Source organism: Notolabrus celidotus, chromosome 1 (genome assembly GCF_009762535.1).
Source record: "Notolabrus celidotus isolate fNotCel1 chromosome 1, fNotCel1.pri, whole genome shotgun sequence".
Taxonomy (NCBI): domain Eukaryota; kingdom Metazoa; phylum Chordata; class Actinopteri; order Labriformes; family Labridae; genus Notolabrus; species Notolabrus celidotus.
The window spans coordinates 19,911,116-19,925,083 of record NC_048272.1 but is presented as its reverse complement, the minus strand read 5'-3'; the positions used below and the strand labels follow the sequence as shown (position 1 = coordinate 19,925,083).

General features: G+C 40.1%; 1 protein-coding gene across 1 annotated transcript in view; it reads right to left on the bottom strand.

Moving 5' to 3' along the window:
* The window catches only part of arhgef10la (Rho guanine nucleotide exchange factor (GEF) 10-like a), a 218,187-nt gene that overhangs the window by 98,778 nt on the left and 105,441 nt on the right, over nucleotides 1–13,968 (bottom strand). Inside the window, exon 19 of the mRNA XM_034684285.1 lies at nucleotides 5,948–6,048. Within this exon, the coding sequence (XP_034540176.1) occupies nucleotides 5,948–6,048 (101 nt within the window). The remainder of the gene's footprint in view (nucleotides 1–5,947; nucleotides 6,049–13,968) is intronic.

The following is a 13,968-nucleotide window of genomic DNA, read 5'->3' as shown; positions in this document are numbered from 1 at the left end:
ATGCACATGACATTGCCCAACATATTATTGTTGTTGTATAAACAACGACAAATAAATGACATAAAGTAAAATGATTATGAATATATTAGAATAATTAATATTTATGGCATAAAATGATGGAAAGAGCTCCAACACTAATGTTAATGAAACAAATGTGTTTCCTACACATCCAAAAGGTCCCACACAGCCAGTCTAACAGTCAATAGTTTGGATTCAAACGGCTGCCCTCCTTGTAATGTATAATATTACCGGTGAGGACTCGACTCGGACTCAAGTCATGAGGACTCGACTCGGACTCGGATTTTTCTCTGGTGACTTGGACTCGGACTCGGACTCGAACACAGAGGACTGAGGACTCGACTCGGACTCGGATTTGGGGACTCGATTACAACATTGGGGTGAGCACACTTGAACAACATCCATTAAGCTTTTAAATGTAACAACTTCATCTCAGACTTGCCCTGCATCCCAAAGCTCTCAAATCATATTATATCGGTCATCGGTCAAACCAGAAGTATTGCTGTGCACTGAGCATCCTAAAGTTCGCTTTGTGTCTCAGAGTAAGCTGGGTCAGGAAGAGAGCAGAAAAATAAGAGGAGTCTTAATTGGTTGAAAAGCCTCTGATTGAATATCATTCACTACTGGATGTTGAGTGTACTGTTGATAGACAATAAAGCCAACTATTGGGGAAAATAACCTTTTCTGGAAAAAATCAAAAGACAGAAAAAACGGGAATAAAAAAAACTGAAAAAGACCCCCCCCCCCGTGCACCTCATGTTCAGAGGCCATGGTCTTTAAAGCTTGCTGCATAGTTTGATGCCAATCTACAGTCTTTTGCCGCAATGTCCTTTGTCATCACCCACTCTCTCAATCCTGTTTCTACTCTTTGCACCGTCTTATCTCTCCTAAAAACACACGAAAAATGCCTAAGATTAAACTACAACAAAAACAGCTGACGCGAAGCAGCCAGTGTAAAAAACGTTGTACGTGGACGCAGTGTTTGATTCGACTTAGAGCACCTCTAGCCTTTTTAAATTGGGATTACCCCGGCACTTAAAAAGTTGGAATAAGTGATTGTTTGCCATTTAACCGGGTAATACACTGATTAGTAAAATTGGTTAATGATAACACTATATTGAATGTCAAGTATTCTACATGCAATTTGAGTTCATAGTTTATCCTGAGTATTACCTCTCACAATTATCCCTGTGTATGTGGTCACTGACATCAATGCATGCTTTTCCTCCTGCATGTAATCATCTCACAGGGCTACAAACACAGAATAAAGACTTCTGTACGATCAGGCCTTTCACTTTTTGCGTTTGCAGAATGTTTTGTCGCTCAGGTCGTAGTTCTTTTTGTGTTTACGACCTCACCACTCTGCAGCTAATCGTAATTAACATTCCCATTAACCTCGGCTTGTTCTGCTGTATGTGACTGCAACTGCAGAAGATTGATATTGTGTGAGCTTTTGACCAAAAATGTGTAACTGGAATATGTCATTACAGATCTCTGAGTTACTGCTGATCAGCTCTGCCAGAAGAGGAGACAGACATTGGGAAATAAAAGCAGTATCAATCTGTTAAGGAATCTAAAGTTGCGTGTATGTAAAGTAAACTAAATTGGAAGTTTTCTTCTTGGTGAAAATATTATTTCTCACTGAAACAAACTACAGATTCAAATGCTGCCAGATAAATAAGACATCCACAAAACACTCAATATGGAGCTGAATTACATGCTGTCAATCATTCTGACAGGAGATCAGTGAGTCCATATCTGAGTGAAAAATCTCCTCCGCTTGAAATTTGGTATTTTGATTCTCTCTGCAGCTCCGCAGCTCAAATCCATCTTGCTTTTGAAATATAGAAATCAGGATTCCTCTGTAACGTATCCTCTTTCCTCTTCTTTTTCCACTTGGCTCAAAACTCCTCTTCCCTATTTCTCTCTGCTGCTGATTTTATTTCATGTCCTCACTCTGCCAGTGTATTACTTTCCTCGCACCTCACAGCTTGTTCTCCTTACACTTGGCTGCTTATCATGTTGCTGATGGAGGAATTGAAGCTGTTGTTCTCATGGTAACTTGCCCAGGAAAGCGGTGCTGGCTGGAGGCCTAAAACCTCACAATCTGAGATGTGTCAATTTCCCCTGATCAGGCGGGTGACTTGAAAGTTTTTTTTTTTAACTCATAGAAAGGCACAGATTGTATCTTTATCTCATCAAACGGGGGTACCTTGTCTGTGACGAGCACCTGAGGATATAAGGTAGTAGAGCAGCATTAAAAAGACAGATTGGTGCAGACAGATGTTGTAAAATCAGTGAGTGAGAGAGTAAAACCTGAACAATATTTACATTTTGATAGTGTTTTAGCCCTCATCTTAAGGGCGTTTAGGGGACGTTTTCCACATTTTAAGATTCTGAGAAAGCAAAAAATTTGAACAAAGGTTGTTTGTTGTTGTTTTTCCAACGCCAACACTAAATAAATAAGATGCATACTTTTGATCCTGCTCTGTTCTCTGTATCCTCCTGCAGGCATACTTTGTAATGATGGTCTCATTAACTCGTGGAATATCACAAGAATAGTAATGACGATCCTCCGTTTCAAGATTACGTTTTAAACCAATAACTATGGTAGACCAAAGTTTTGTTTTAATTCAAACAACATCAATGATTGATGATAATAAAACAGATTGAATAAAACAAGGTGTGCTGTTTTCCACATGTATTATAAAGTTGTGTTTTTAATATTTTTTGGATTAAAGCTTAACATTTAAATTAAATTAAATATGATAAGGTGTGTAAATGAATCACCTGCAGCACCGATATCAGAAATGGAAATAAATTGTAGTTTACTTGTTATCAGGGCTTCCTTCTCATTTAGAAACCAGTTATATGTAGCTTAGATGGCGATCTCAGGAGCTTTCAGCTGGATGACAGATCTGCACACTACAGGCATTGAACTGCTTTACAGAAACATACTCATCTCTCCTGTTAGGTTCTTGGAAGCAGCCACTTTGAGGACCACGCTAAAATAATCTCGGACTGTTAGCATTTTTAGATAGCGTTTTAGGCTCATCATCTTCAGACGCTCAGTGACGTCACATTTCAACTCATTGAGAGTTGTTTAAAATCTTGCTCACAATTAAACATTATTTTAAAACTGGAATCATAACTTCGCCACCTTCTTCAGGATGATCACTGTGACTAGGGCTAGGCGATAAGGCCTAGGAATAAAATCCCTGATTTTTTTTACAAAAAACTCAATTTACGATTTTAAGCGTTTTTGTGTTAAAAGAAAACTACAAATGACTAACAACAAGTTTTGATTTAATTTTATACTTATTATGTATCACAGGAACTTGTTTTCATTAAAGGCGACTGTTGTTTCACGGAAGGGATGGGCAAGGAAGCGGAGGAGGTTACAGGGAAAATCTTGATTTTCTTTTTTTTTTAAATTGCCTGAAACCAAAAATGTGAATTAATCGATTTAATCGATTTAACGTACAGCCCTAACTGTGACTCTCCATCTTTCATCCCCCTGGTGTTGTAGTTGTGAGTGATGACTGGCCTCGAACATGAGGGTTACACTCGCTTGTGGCTACAATACTGTTGTGAACAATTATTGGTATTTAGCCATGAATATAAGATCACACTTTTTCAGATGTGCTTCAAGCGGAAAAAAGTCTTCTATTCGGATCATGTGGTTCATTATTCTTGTATTTCTATACACCAGAGTCAATTCTTGGGATGTCTTAAATTCTTTATATCCCTGGATGCTGCACAACAAAGACTAAAAAAGTAAACTTAAGACTTACCTTTTTAATCTGGCTTTTAACTTGGAATAATTTCCTTTTAACATTGGACTGCATTATAATCCTCACTATGGCCATTGTTTAAGCATCATTTTAATTTATTCTATTTTATTCTATCTTATTATGTTATATTTTATTTTTATATTAATTCATTTTTCTGGTATTTATCTGATTCTATTTTATTGATTTTATTGTAATGGTTTTTATTTAATTTTTTCGATATGACACAATACAATATGATACGACACGATACGATACCATATGAAACAATATGTTACACTTTATTGCAACGTAAATTCTTTGAACATTATTAAATGTTTAATATTCCTGAAACTGTTCAATCTAAAAGTTCTGAAAGTTTTAAAGGTTCTGCTATAATTTCAAATCTTTTTATGGAAGGTCATTCTACAGGATAACATAAACAATGAGCACATGTGGTGAAATCACGTCCAACCCCTGCCACTGCACATCTTCACCAGTTAGCATTATATGATGATGTGACTGACATAAGTATCAAGATAAAGACTGTTAAATAAGCATTAGCACTAACCCACAAAAAGGAACTGAGGCTTTTGATGTTATAGATCTTATTTTAGATAAATCAAAACAGATTTAAACATGACTCAGGAGCAGCTGAAGCATGTGGCTGCAGGTCCACATGACAGCTGTGGAAGCGTGCATGACTTGGCCTTAGCAACCATAGGATTGGAGAGCTGCATGCCACAAATATGCCTCCGCCCTCATCATCATGTCTGCCAAGTAGCTGATAAAGGTTTGAGCAGCAAGGAAAAGCTGGTGATGTTGCGCTCCACTGCCTCGGCAGCATCCTCTGCTCTTCTCAGCCTTATGTTTTTGATGCCACTCTGACAAACTGCAGACTGCGAGATCCACTGGAGAGTCAACAAAAAGTACCGTATGTTTCCTGCACCGCCATACCCTCACTGTGAATGTCAGGCCAGCAGTATGCAGTGTTCCTGTGCTGTGTTCTTTTTCTCTGTAAAGACGGTAAATCTAAAGATGCCGGGGAGGGAACTTGAGTAAATGGAAAACATCTTGACCTTTGCCCACATCTAGATTCACTGATCCTTTTAGGGAAATGCTTGGGTATTAAAAACAACGACAAATACATCTCCGGCCACTCATCGAAGCGAGACATTTAATTGAATGTCCTTATTCCACCAATAACCAATGACTTCCTCTGGAACTTCAAATGCCTCTGTGCCGCGCTTACAGCATCGGCCTCTGGGATGCAGGAAGCCACAACAATATGATTTGAGCACACGAGCGCAGTGCTGAGAGACATACTGCCTGCACAACATACCCAGAATAAAGTGTGTGTGACAAGGAAGAGCGCTTAAGGCGACACAGAGCTCAGGAAGGGACGGGGGGGGGGGGGGGGGGGGGGGGGGGGTTGCATTTGCGTGCCATCATGGACAAATAAGCAGATTAATGTCCGCGGTAGTCCCGCGTCTGTTTTCACCACTGGATGACAGCACGCATTGATGAAGCCCAGAGAGAAAGACCTCCTATAGTGGGTCAGGCTGCACAGTGGGGCTAAGGCCGGGACAGAGAAGGAAAGGGTTGGAGGAGAGAGGTTAGGAGGAGAGAAAACAGAACTGTGCTGCTCCCTGCTGGGCATGGTTTGGTCCATCTTTTCCTCCATGAGTGTTGACCACAACATATCCAGAGTTTAAAAGCTGCAGAAATAATTGGTTGAAACCTCAGACGCCATCTGGCAGCACAACTTCTCTTAAATTATGTTTGTTTTTGGACAGAAAGCTGCTGTTTTCATGGAGGTTATTCATTCTGTTTGCTTTCTTCCTCTACGTTTAAACTTCAGACGACCCTGCCGAGAATCTCCATTCCTCTCTGATTGTTTAAGTCATAACACTGCTTCCCTGCTTAGCAAATAGAGTGTGAAGTGAACACTGATGGTGTGTCTGAGCTGCTGCTTTAAAACATTGTGATTACATTTCACTGCATTACATCATTCTGTTTAAATAGAAATGACGTTGTAATCCTTTCTGTGTGTGTGTGTGTGTGTGTGTGTGTGTGTGTGTGTGTGTGTGTGTGTGTGTGTGTGTGTGTGTGTGTGTGTGTGTGTACCTCTGTGAGTGTGAGTGTGTGTGTGTGCTTACGTTGTGCAATCTTGGCCAAGTGCAGACGGTTGACCCAGGAGATCTTGCTGAGGGGGCTAGGAGTGTTGAGGACCACCATGAAGCTGACAGGACGTCCCGACCTGAAGTAGACAAACACAAATATCAAAACACATGTTGGAATAAACACATGTTGTAGTTTTTTACGTTAGTCACAACATCTTATCTGAACAAAATCAAATAAAAACAAATGGAAATTTAACTCTAACCAGCCAACTAAAGGTTGGAAAAGAAGAGAGCACAATTCAACACGGCTAAACACGCACAAAATATGTGCAGGAACCCAGCATGTGTGGTTGCATGATTGCCTTTGCAGATGTCTTTTGGCATCTCTGGTTACATGGAATCCTGTTTATGTCTTATATTTACTATATTAACTTGTATTGGTCAAGAAAGTGGAAAAAGATAATTAATTTCAGACACTAGCATCCCAAAGTAGGTCCTGGATACAAAACAACCAAGCATAACAAAAACACATAAAGGTCTGCCCACCAGGAAGCTCCTGTCGAAGGGTTTATTTAGCACAGAGTCAACATGCTCTTCCTTAGACTTGCAAGTACTCTCTCTGTACTAAATAAACCCTTCAACCGGAGCTTCATGGTGTGGGGACCTTTATAGTGGAATATAATGCTTTTGGGTAACTGCTGAGTGCTGAGTCAACATGAATCATTGTGTCAAAAATGTTCAAAATCAGATATAATGACGACAAACTTAACATGCTGTCTTGACACATTTTGCATTTTGCCTTTTAATAGTGAAAACTTTGGCGATCAAGAACTAGGATTACACTTCCTTCAATAAGTGTGCTGTTGAAAATGGTTCACGTGCCAGTGAAAGTTCTGTATGCACTAAAACAGAGCCAAATTTACAAAAAGGTGTTATTACGAACTTCCACATATGTGAAAGAATGGTTAAAGCCCCTTTTGGAATGGTTGAGTCCATGCAGACTCACTTAGGCAGCACAGATCGGTGCCGATCACTCAAAACTTTACATTAAACCAAACTGCAGATTTGGAGTCAACACAGAGGCTAAGCTCATCTTAGCTTCAGTCTAACTGCTAAAGAGTTAAGAAGCAGATGAGATCAAGTTCAAGTTCAGATCAAACCCTCAGCTTGTTGAGTTGCATTGATGGTAATATAGGCGCTAGTTTCGAGCAAAGTTTAACAATGTGCATGGGATGTGATGATACACTTAACTTAAATGATTTTATTCATTAGTTTATGTGTTTTTGCTGAGGCATTTTAAGGGTGTAAGTAACCCAGTTGATGTTGAACCTTTAGACAAGAGATGGCCTCTATAAACTATTTGTTATGCTTATACATTGTCTTTTTACTGCCTTCTGTTTAGGTTATGATCAACAGTAAAAACTATTCATAGCATCTTCCATGTCTTTATGTTTCTCTCTCTGTGTTACCTGCGGAGACACTCCTCACCACATGTGCACAGGGAGTTGACAGATATCGTCTACTAGTTTATTGATAGCAGATGGCAACTTTTTATGGATAAAAAATATAAACAATTCTAAAATGTTCTGCATATACGATTTTTCAGGCCGCCCTGGTACTATCTACGTGTCGGAAACATTGGTGGTGCACCCTCAATTGCAAAATCTTCCTCGTCTGCCGCCATGTCTTTCTGCCTTTATTAGCTACAGGTATAAGAGAAGTAATGACATCAAACTAATAAGATCAGATAGGTCCGAAAGTGGATAGCGCCCTCTACTGTTTAAAATGGTTTTGATATTCATTTTTAACCTCAGCAATTTAAATTGTCCCTAATGTGTGTACCCATTTTAGATTCTCTAAATACGTGCTATAACATTCCTATGTTTTAATTTAGTCTTTCTAAACTCTTCATCTTGACCTTGACAGTGTTATTAGAGTACAACGCTTACTTTATAAACTACCCAGTATATGTTAATTTACCTTAAAATTTGGTGTATAAGGCGACAATTTTTTTTTGAAGTTTTGTTTTTGGGCTTTACTTGATAGGATAGGAAAGCTTGAGAGAGACAGGAAATGAGAGGAGTAGAGAGAGGGGGAAGACATGCAGCAAATGGTAGAGGCCTGGAGTCGAATCTGCGACTGCTGCGGTGAGGACTATAGCCTCTGTTCATGGAGTGTGCGCTTAAACCACTAGGCCAACAGCACCCCGTTTAAGGCATACTTTTAACACCTTTTTGTGTTATAGAAAAAGTGAGTTGTGTCCTATTCACTGCAACCAATATACCAGTGTAACATGCATATAAAGGTATCGTATCGTGTGACGTATTTCACCCAGAAGTTGGCGCTCAAAGAAGCAAGCTATTGCATCATTATATAAAGCATGCTGGATAAAAAGCAAAGTGGACAACTTTATGGGGGATCACTTTTTAACGCTTTTCTCCCTCATTAGGTTATGATCATGCATTTAAAGAAAACAGTGGGGCTGGTTTGATAGAAAGATTCCTCAGTTTAAAACAACAGATGACCAATGAAGGGGAGGTTGTGCAAGTGTTGGCAAACTGGTTGTGGGCAGTGGTCCATCCCAAGCTCACAACCACCAATGCGACCATGGGTTGAGCTCCACTACTGTATGAGTGATAACAGACGGCGCTAGAAAGAGCTACAAATCTGCACAAAAATTGCACATTGCAAGTCAGAACTAAGCAGCAACCTCCGGTCTCAAAATATGAAGCCCATGCGGAGGTGTTATAAACTGCAGTTCATCAAGCGTCCACTAGAGGCTGGCTGCAGAAACACCGGAAACCACTTACACACCCATTCAAAGAAGACGATCTTTACAGCAGAAATAAACATGTTTACAGCCTGGTTCAAAAAATGGCTTTGGTCCAAGTAGCTTATTTCTCTTTTGGCATACACTGTACGGGACAGGGGTGATTTTTTTCTAACGCGACAGTTCAGAAGATATTAAAATAAGGAGTTTTTCCCATTTAAGGACAAGACTGACTTGACTGAATGGCAGGAACACTGTAGCTGTTGGCGAGGAGACCCAAAGTCCGCCTCTTTACCTCACGCTAGCTCGACAGAAGTTAGGTTGCATTCAGCATTTCTAATATGGCTCCAAAACAGCATTCAAAAGCAGATGGGTGACGTCACACATACTACGTCCATTAATTATACAGTATATGGTCAGAACACAGGTTACAAAATGGACTGCTTCGCTTATGCCAGTGTGACTCATATTCTGGATTTTATGGTAATTGTCAAAGCTAAACGTCTGAGTATGTCATTAGAATGCGGTTATTAAACTGGATCAAGTTTTGGTCTGAGATGTTTCCTCCCATCATTTAGTGGTTCAATAATAGCTACCTGAGTGTCATCATTGTGAGGAAAGAAAAGAAAAAAACTTGAAAATATCAACAAAGAACAGGATGAAAACGTCTAGACCAAAATCAGAGTGCAGGTTGTTTCCAAACCTCATCATCCCCAGAACATCAAAACAGATACCCCACTATTTGAACTCTGAATGCAGAAAACAGTCCAAACCAAACAGACTTTATGTAATGCATTATTTAGTATAAAACCCGGGCAGTGGATTTGAGATAGCTGTTTGTATGAACAGTTTAATCTGGTTCTAATGCTGGTGAAAGACTTATATAACACCTCAAAAGGCTGCAGTGAAAAAAGGCATAGGCACTCATGGTTGCCATGGAGCACTTTACTTTATCCTGAATGCCAGGATGAATTAACAAAGGAGGTTTGACATCACTATATGGCAGGAGAGGAAAGGAGTTTGATATTTTATAGGAACAACTACCATTTTGAAATATCATGGAGAAGCATAACAAGAGAAACGGGGCAAAAACAAGGAGAAAAGATGTTTAATTTCATGGGAATTTAAGCGTAATATATATGGTTTATGTTTACTGTCAAAGCAGCTGCTTGTAGTCTGATGGTGGTTTATTCCTGTAAGCAGAGGCTTTGTGATTCCACACAGCCTGGTCACAGTTAATCACTTGTAGGTGGACTCGGACTCTTGTGCCACCGCTAATGTGTGAGCCCCGCTGGGATCAGCACGACTAGTGCAGGTTCTGATCAGTGAAGGCTTTTTGGTGCCCATTTAAGGTCAGACACAGCAGGACAAAAGATGTGTGTGTCTGTGTCTTTGTGTGTGAAGGAAAAAGAAAAGATTGAAAGAGAAAGAGAGAAAATTCTTAGAAAAAGTGAAGATATGAGAACACGGTTCATCTTATACATTTCTTCAAAACAGTGTTGTGCAAAGGGTAATCTGAATATCTTAAAATTGCTGCATTATGAAAAAATTCATCCCCCGTACAGTGTGTGCCGATCAAGAAATGAGCTATCCAGACTGCACCCGTTTTTTGTACCAGGCTATAAACATGTTTATTTCTGCTGTAAAGATCATCTTTTTTGAATTGGTGTGTATGTGGTTTCTGGTACTTCTGGAGCCAAGTGAACACTCAATGAACTGCAGTTTTTAACACGTCCTCATTGGCTTCACTTCTCGCGGCCAGAGGTTGTCGCTTCGACACACCATAATGTTGTGCTGAACACAGGGCTCCTCAGAAAAGTGATCAACAAATGTCCCTCCAGAACTCCTTTAACACTTGCACTGTAATATTTCCAACTTCAAGCTAGGACGGATGTGTTAACGCTAATGGTTCTATGCAGACTTTTGATGCGTTTCAAGGCCTCCACTACATAATGAAGTGTTAAGAGGGCGTGGTCATTTAACATACAAAATAATAATAATAATAATAATAATAATAATAATAATAATAATAATAACTGATCTGATTTGTATAGCGCTTTTAATGGTACTCAAAGTCGTTTTACAGAAAAATAAAAATAAAGCAATAATAAAAACAGAACAAAGACAGAGGTAGAGTGGGAGTAGAGGTTATGTGTTGTATGCTTTTTTGAAAAGGAAGGTCTTGAGGTGGTTTTTAAGTGATTGAAGTGAGTCAGAGTTGCAGATGTGTGGAGGGAGAGAGTTCCAAAGGGTTGGGGCAGCAATGGCAAAGGTTCTGTCCCCCAAGGTGCAGTGCTTAGACTTGGTGATGGGGGACAGGAGATTGGCATCTAATGATCTGAGGCGGCGAGATGGGGGGTGCTGTTTGAGAAAGGTCGGTCAGGTATGAGGCGACGAGGTTATTTAGGGCTTCGTAGGTGATGAGCAGGATCTTGAAGTGGATTCGGTGCTGTATGGGGAGCCAGTGGAGGTGCTGAAGGATGGGTGTGATGTGGGCTCTAGAGCGGGAGTGGATGAGTAACCGGGCAGCTGAGTTCTGGACATATTGGAGTTTTTGGAGGTCAGTGGAGGGAAGGGTGTAAAGGATGCTGTTGCAGAAGTCGAGTCTGGAGATTATAAAGGCATGGATGAGGGTTTCGGCAGCAGAGGAGGAGAGAGAGGATCTGAGGCGTGCAATGTGCAGAGGTGGAAGAAGGATGTTTTGGTAACGTTTGTAATGCGTGATTTGAAGTAGTGGGAGAGTGGGGTCGAGGATGATGCCGAGGTTACGGACTACTGGGGAGGGTGTGAACTCAAAGAAGACCCATTATCTGGTTGGATAATGGAGAAAAATGCATATGTTCCAAACGTGGACGTTGGAGAAGTTTATTATGCTGCAAGAGTTTTATGAAAAGTTTCAGTGAACTCTTTTCCCCTGGAAACTGGGTCACTGTTAGTGTCCATTGTAAAAGCTGTGAATTCAAGGCGGCTGCACATGCCATCCTTTTGAAAGGGAGCTACAAACTTTTCAGAGACACCTTTCAAGTCTGCAGGGGGTGAGCATTTGATATTGAGAATATAGCTTTTGGAAGACCCACTCCTTTAACTTCCAAATACGCAGTACACCCGTACAAACAGCACACACTTTGATTACTGTTTATTAATGAAGGGTTCAAAAGTTTAATGAATCAAAAAGAGGTAAATGTAGTCCTCTAGAGATGGATGTTGTGTCTTGTGTGCTTTGCACTGACTAATCTATGTATGTATATGAATGCATAATTTAAAGTTTAGCACACTTGAAAAACGCCCTGTCTTCCTCTTCAAAGTAAATCATGTGAATATAGCTTGCTGAAGGCCGTGTTACATGTCAGAGGACACATCTTTAATCTGGAATTTGCATTTTGCCTCTGACCCTGTATGGTAATGTAGATGTTTCTGACAGTAAATCTGTTGTTGTTGATACCGTGCATTCTCGCATTTCTTTGAGATTTCCAAACAGAGGAAGAGAAGGAAAGAAAAACTTTGCACCAAAAAACTAAATAAAATATATATTCAAGTTACCCACAGTTAGTTTGGATTATGTTTTGATGTCTATGGTTTTTAGTATTGTTTGTGTTCTTACAGAGTGTTTTGTGCGAAAAGCAGTGTTTCCGTTTGTGACAAATATATTTGTGTCTTTCTCAGCTGTCATTACACCTATCTGAGGCTGCACTAGAAAAAACAGCCAATATCACGAAGCAAGCACAGTTGCTGGAATATCTTTCTTCTTTTTATGATTAAATAAATAAAACATTTAAGGAATACAGACTATAGTGGAGAAAATTACATTAAAATAATTATCGCTTACACAAAATCCATGTCCGAAAATCTCACTTTCCCCACTTCCCCAGTCGCCCCCCAGATTCAGCGTTTGATTAATTCCTAATTCTCAATATTAGGCAGAAAAGACTTGTAGCAATCATATATAGTTACATCCATGGACTGTCACCATTTCGTTTGGGCTCCCTGAGGGCCACTTGGGGCCAGGATTTTGGGATCTCCTTATCGGACGAACTGTGGGAGCAGATGCTACGCAGCGTCCACACTTCCTCGATATGTGCCAGGCATGGCCTTTTACAATGTAAAATTTTACGCAGAGTCCATCTTACCAACGCCAGACTGGCCAGGATTTACACGGATAGATCAGACAGTTGTAATAGATGCAAACAGTCTCCAGCTAACTATATGCATATGTTCTTGTTGTGCCCACGGCTGTCAGAGTTTTGGACTGAGATATTTGATACTCTTAGCAAAGTCTCAGGCTTTACTGTGGACCTTGAGCCCCCTGCTGCCCTCTTTGGAATCTCTACCTCACCAAATACGCCTAAATCCATCCAAAAAATCATTGCGTTCCCTACCTTACTTGCTCGTAGGCTTATTCTCCTTAAGTGGACCCACTCCTCTCCCCCTACTCATAATTCATGGATCCAGGAGATACAGTGTTGCATTTCATTAGAAAAGATCAGGTACTCCCTGAAAGGTTCTTCAAATACATTTTACCAGCAATGGCAGCCCTTCTTAGATTATATTGACGCCCTGTCTATTTACGCAGAAACGGACAGCTAACTGAGCACATTCTTCCCTCTCCCTTTACCCTGTTTTATTCTATGTACGTAGCTTCATCACTTTATTTATTTACTCTTCTCCCCCCTTTTTTATTTTATTATTGTTATTATTTTATTATTTTTAATCTTTGTTTTTCCATTTATTGAAAACATAATTAATCTGTGTCACTTGTATGTCTTTACACTCTACCTCTGCCTCTGAAGATTGGAGTGACTTCCACATTATACTAGCCTCTTTTCAAGTAATAATCAACTTGCTGTGTGATCTTGCTCTCCCTAATGTATTTAAATGATATTGTTTTTTTGTAATTGTTTTGTCTGTTTACCCCTTGTTAATGTCAGTATGGATGTGAGATGTGTGTGAAGTGATCAATGTTTTGGGGTGGGTGGGATCTTTAGGGTGTTTGTGTTATTGTGTTTTACAACATCACCCACAGAACCCTGTTACAACTATTACATGTCACAAAACCTATTGTTTGTCTGTCTGTGCATAAAAAAAACAGTAAAGAAACTTTGGAATAAAATCCATGTCCGGTCCGTCTACGAACTGCTGCTGTCCGGCTCTGTGTTCTCTCGTCCATCAACACCCACTGGTTCCGTTTTTGCAGCACAGAGCAGGACCGCCGGACAACTGGAGTCATGTGACCGAGGTTTTCCTGTGGCAATCACTGTATCAAGGATTCTCCTCCTCCTCTCCTCATCCA